Here is a 6,000-nt window from a genome sequence, read left to right on the forward strand (position 1 = left end):
TCATTAGTTTTAGGAATAAGTTGGCCTTCCTTCCAGTAAGGAGTAGAGAAGAAAACTTTCCATAGCAACAGTGGTTTGGGGAGAAGGCTTTTGGGTACTGCAGTAAAAAAAAAAAAGTCTCAGGTATCTAAGTACTTTTCCTCCTCTTTGACTCCACTTGCTCACTGATGAGTCATTAGGCTGTGCCTGAGGAGGTGGGAGAAAGAAAAGCAGGCGTGGGTGTGAAAAAGGGAAGAAAGTCAATGAAAAAGCCAAGTTTGTCAGTTTTCAGGGTGGAGGGGAAAAGTTGCATTAAGTCATAGATTGAAACAAGTCCTGGAGGATCTGTGTCATTAGAGGTGATATCAGTGTAGACTATCATTTTTTCTGATCTTTGGAACAAGCCATTTTCAGGTCAGGAGACCCGAGCTCAGAGAGGTTAAGTGACTGTGTCAAGGTCAGAAATGTGCACAGCGGCAGCTCCAGAGCCCACACCCAGGCCGTTGTATGCGGTGCACAGCAGAGAATGTTCTTCCACCATGGCTCCTCCAGGCCACGAGTGGTTGAACAAGTTGGGCTTGTTACTCATACAATGACCATAGTCCAGTCATTTGACATCTTGGACCTCAGTTTACTTTCCTCTAAATGGGGTGAGCACACTGGCCCTGCTTGAGCCTCAAACAAAGGAAATAGCCGTCCTGCCGACAGTAACGACCACAAAGCACTGATGAGCATCTCAGCGTGCAGGAAGCTCTTGTGAGTACTTGAAGGTGCATTAGTCATTAATCTTCACCACAACCCCACAGCTAAGTACCATTGGTGTGCCTATTTCACGGACAAGGTCACTGAGGCAGAGAGGGGCTAAATGGTCTGTGCCAGGTTGCACAGCTAATAAGTGTAGGAATGCTTTGCAATTGCTAACCTTCCATGTGCCCCGTAAAACATCAGGCCATGGATGTTCAGTGATCAAGTAATAGTGGGAAGAGGTCCACCCAGCTCCTACTGCGCATGGGAGGAAGCTCTTCCACCTCTCTGGACCTCACTTTCCTGTTCAGCATAGCTGTAGGGACCAGCGATAATGCCTGTAGCTCACCCACCAACAGAGTGCCCACCAGATGCCAGGGCTCAGTCAAGGCAGTGATGTTGGTGTCACCATCAACTTTACCGCCATGCTTGTGTGTGTCCTCCCCTCCATGTGAGTCAATAATTGCACACTGTTCCTCATTAAAAGAGGGAGGCAGGATCCAGGGTGTAGCCCAGGTAGGTTTGGTTTAGTGCCACAGAGAGGAGCACAAGGAAAGAAGCCTCATGATGGGTGAAGTATCCAGCCAGCCCTCTTGAGATGGGAGCCACCCTAGACCCTGCCAGACCTTTGTTTTGTTTTCTCTTATGATCTGTGGCATTTGGGCCCAAGACTCCATCCCTCCAAGGGCTGTTGGTGGGAATTCCCAGCTCCCAATGCTGGTCTTTGATCCTCAAGGGAACGAGGAGGGAGGAGAAGGGGGAGGGAGAGACAGAGGGCACCAAAGTGAGGGCTGTCTTTGGAGACAATTTCTGCCTATAAATTCAGTCTTTACAGTCAGACTCTGCAAAGTCCTCAGCTCCCTTGGACAAGATTCTGCAGGGCAGCTGAGAATTGCTTGTTCCCACTCTTCCCTTGATCGCAGATGTTCGTGGGCCTCCTGTTTTGGTTCCAGTTTTACTGTGGCTTCTCTGCATCCGCCATGATTGACCAGTGGTATCTGATCTTCTTTAATCTGCTCTTCTCATCGCTTCCCCAGCTTGTGACTGGGGTGCTGGACAAGGACGTGCCGGCTGACGTGCTGCTGACCAAGCCGCAGCTCTACAAGAGCGGCCAGAACATGGAGGTGAAGCTCCCCTTTCCCCCACCCCATCTCCTGGCCCTCCACGCTCCACATCCAGCTCCTGGAAAGTTCAGGTCCCCACACCTGCCTTTAAATGGACACCCTGGGCAGACAGAGAAAAACAAATATCATATGATATCACTCACGTGGAGTCCAATTTTAAAAAATGATATAAATGCACTTATTTACAAAACAGAAACAGACTCTCAGATTTCGAAGACAAACTTACAGTTACCAAAGGGGAAACATTGGCGGGGAGGGATAAATTAGGAGCTTGGGATTAACATACACACACTACCATATATAAAATAGAGAACCAACAAGGACCTAATGTATAGCACAGGGAACTCTACTCAATATTCTGTAATAACCTATATGGGTAAAGAATCTGAAAAAGAATATATATATACGTATAAATAAATCACTTTGCTGTACACCTGAAACTAACAAAACATCATACATCAAGTGTACTCCAGTAAAATTTAAAAAATAAAATAAAACCTTCCAAGAAAAAAATGGACACTGTGGAACAAACAGTTAAAATTCTAGAATCTGACCAGTGGGAGGAAAACAAAGAATTCTGTCTCTTGACTGCAATGCGTTTATTTAAGTAGAGAGTTGATTGGTTGTGGTGATGGTATCAGGGGTGTATGTATGTGCCCAAACCCATCGAAATGTGTACATTTAAAGTGTGTGGTTTTTGTATATCAATTTACATAAAGCTTTTTGAAAGAAAAAAAAAAGATTTTTAAAAAAGTATACTGAGGTGAAAACTGTCTTTACACCAGGAGTCTCCAGGAGCCCAAGGAAAGCCCGTTTGGAATCCAAGTCACGTGGGATGACTGCAGGCAGAGCAGAGATTTTTCTAAAACACCCCCAAAGAAGTGTGATTTCCTTTGAATGGGGATTAATGGGAAAATAAACCCTTAGGGAAACCCTGGGAAGAACAAGTGAACACAAACAGATGATGTAAAATACATGTTTACGTCAATACATCACATAGATTGACGTGCTAATTACCAGCTGTTCCTAGCTGGCCATTAAAGAAAGCCCTGTGAGTGCTTCTCTTGGGCTGGTTGGAATTATTATACGAGTGCCCAGGGAACGGATCCCCGCATATCCCACAATGGTCTCTCATTCGGAACTGATTTACTGAAGAGTTGACTTCCCCACAGGCAGCCTGGGGTAGGTAGGAGCTGCTTAGGGTCAGGTAGATGAGGAGGGCCTCCGCTTATCACCTGTCACCTGGGGGAGCTCTTGCACTCAGCCAGGCCTCACATCCTAGGTGGCCACAGGGGGTTTGTCCTGGGGACAAACCAGAAGGGCCTGGCTTTCGTAAGTGCTCAGTAAACGCTCATCCTGCCTGCTCTGCGTGTTCTGCGTCCTGCGTCCTGCGGGCCAGTGCTGGCACCAGCAGCTCAGAACTCCGCAGTGCCAGATACAGATTGGGGCATCCAGATAAGGAAGACTTGATTAGTCCATTTCAAAGTCATTTTTTGCCCATGGTAGACAGCTTTTTGATTTTTAACATTAGGAAACACCCATGATCTAATTTTAAAATAACTCACTTTTAAGAAATATTCTAGCGGGTCCACCAACGGAGGGAAGCAAAGCCCTGACAAAGTAGACGGCTCAGGTTGGGGCAGATGCCGGAATTTCATGCACTAGTCCCTGTCTAAGGAAATTCCTTATGGGATTTAGAAAGCATTTTCATCATTCTGCTGTTGACTGAGAATGCTGTAGCAGGCCTTGTGGGAACAAATGCTCGCAGTGACTTACTCAGCCCCATGTGCCCCTGCAGGCCTTTCTGTAGTGTTTTTTCACCAGCCCTCCACACTCCAGGATCTCCCTCTCCAAAGTCCTGAATTAGCAGGTGTCCCTGGGGTGCTTGACTTGTGCCTTAATGGCCCCCGTAGGTGACGGAAAACCATTTGAAGAGATGAGGCCTTTCCTGTAATCTCCGTGCTTGTTTTTGTGTCTCAGGAATATCGGCCTCGTACGTTCTGGTTGAACATGGCTGATGCTGCCTTCCAGAGCCTGGTGTGTTTTTTCATTCCCTACCTGGTAAGTTGGCACCCGGCCCAGCCTTTCCCACCAGCTTTATCTGGCGACACACAGACACAGGACCTCGCTGTCTTTCAGGCCTACCACGACTCAGACACAGACATGTTCACCTGGGGGACCCCCATCACCGCCATCGCGCTGTTCACCTTCCTCCTGCACCTGGGTATAGAAACCAAGACCTGGGTGAGAGTTGTGGGCCTGATCCAGAAGGGGGCTGGTCTGCCATCTGCTTACTTCCGTGCACATTCTGTGAGATTGAGCAGAGATTTGAGTTGGGGGCTGGGGGGGACTGCAAAGCTGGCCTCACTGTGATGAGAACAAAAGCAGATGCACAGGCCGGCCATGCACACGCAAGCCCAGGGTGTGGGAGCAGCACTTGTCCCAGGCAGTGCTGGGCTCCTGCCTGCCTGAGCCCCTCCACCCCAGCTCTCCTTCCCTGTCCTTCCCTTGGCACCTGACTTCCATCTCCCCACTTGTGTTCAGGCCAGTCCACCAGTTCTCAAGGCTCCATGCCCCACCGACCACCCTGTTCCCACTACGCCCTCTTACATCTTCCACTTGCAGAGGACCAGTGCATTTTTGTTGAGATAAAAGCCCTTTCTTTTTCCCCCTCAGACCTGGCTCAACTGGATGGCTTGTGGCTTCAGTATACTTTTATTTTTCACCGTGGCTTTGATTTATAATGCTTCCTGTGCAATGTGCTACCCTCCATCCAACCCCTATTGGACCATGCAGACGTTAATGGGTGACCCTGTGTTTTACTTCATTTGTCTCATAGCACCCGTCGCCGCGCTGCTACCCAGGTGGGTATCAGGGACAGTGGCCTTTGGGTCCCATGTGGGCTCTGACAGCATTCTCCTTTGTTGTGTTCCTGTACCGTTCAAGTCTCAGAAGCTCAAAGGCCCCACTGCAGCAATAGCTGACTGTGTTCTATATGTTCTTTCCAGATTGTTTTTCAAAGCCCTGCAGAGGAGCCTTTTCCCCACCCAACTGCAGCTGGGACGCCAGTTGGTTAGAAGGTCCCCCAGGAAACTCAGGGCTCCCAAAGAGACCTTTGCTCAGGGACACCTCCCAGGAGAACCGAGGACGGAACCGTCAGAACAGAGGAGCATCAGTGCCTCGGGGTCCTTCTCCCAGGACTGTAGCTCGCAGGTGTTTTGGCACGCACAGCAGTCGTCCTGCTCTCCAGAGGCCAGCGGGGAGCCCAGCGTGGTGGACATGGGCATGTCTCTGAGGGAGGACACCCCGCTGGAAGGGCTGGGCAGCCAGACCCCAGGGTCCTCCTCACCAGGGGAGGTGATCCCGGAAGGCTGTCCAGGGGACTCCAAGATGAAACCCACAAGTGCCAGCAGGGCAGCTGCCCTGTCGTCCATCTTCAGCCTGCCCAGCCTCAGCTCACTCAACTGGATTTCCTCCCTCTCTCTGGTCAGCGGGCTGGGAAGTGTCCTACAGCTCTCCCGAAGTGGTTTACAGATGGACAGGCGGGACGGCGAGTTCCTACCCAGCCCCCCGCAGCCAGACCAGGACCTGCGAGGCTTGAGTGGGCAGACCACGGACTACTTCTAGGACCTCCTTCCAGGGACTACAGCTGGTGGTGGCAGCTGAAAACCTCAAAATGCTTTTTTTATAACATAGATGTTAATATTATTTATGTTTATTATTTGCACAGAAGAGTTCTAGTGAGATGTATTTTATATATTTCCAAGGCTAACACAGGAAATGAAAGGTACCAAAAAAATGTTTATTTTTTAAAATTTCTAACTAGAGTATATTGAAAAGAAAAATAAGAGCTTTATCATATAGAAAAGTTTAAAGAAGAGGGACACTTGAGAGGTGGGTTTAGATTTATTTTTTCATCTCATTTTATAAGAAAATGCAGTCTGATTGGTTTTCTTCAACATGTGTGATGTTTGCTTTCCCCTAGTGGAAATGCGTGTGAGCACAGTGAACCCTGGGCGGGTGCGGACGATGCGAGGGGAGGTGACAGGCACGCACACGGCCCCAGCAGAGATCCCCACTGTCTGTCTCTCAATCCCACCACTGGGAGGATGGACTCTGCTTCACCAGGAAAGGGAAAGTGAGAACTCTGGGA

The 6,000-nt window shown here is 49.1% G+C and overlaps 1 protein-coding gene across 1 annotated transcript in view; it reads left to right on the forward strand.

Annotated features, from left to right (window-relative positions):
* ATP10A (ATPase phospholipid transporting 10A (putative)) overlaps positions 1-5,569 on the forward strand; it is a 174,647-nt gene extending 169,078 nt beyond the window's left edge. The window contains exons 17-20 of the mRNA XM_089906914.1: positions 1,647-1,847; positions 3,828-4,091; positions 4,524-4,711; positions 4,856-5,569. Of these exons, the coding sequence (XP_089763040.1) occupies positions 1,647-1,847; positions 3,828-4,091; positions 4,524-4,711; positions 4,856-5,474 (1,272 nt within the window). The 3' untranslated portion in view covers positions 5,475-5,569. The remainder of the gene's footprint in view (positions 1-1,646; positions 1,848-3,827; positions 4,092-4,523; positions 4,712-4,855) is intronic.
* The last annotated feature ends 431 nt before the right edge of the window (positions 5,570-6,000 follow it).

The sequence above is a fragment of the Delphinapterus leucas genome, chromosome 2 (genome assembly GCF_059928025.1).
Source record: "Delphinapterus leucas isolate spDelLeu-1000000601 "Yukka" chromosome 2, BTC_Dleu_Yukka2, whole genome shotgun sequence".
NCBI classification, from domain to species: Eukaryota; Metazoa; Chordata; class Mammalia; order Artiodactyla; family Monodontidae; genus Delphinapterus; species Delphinapterus leucas.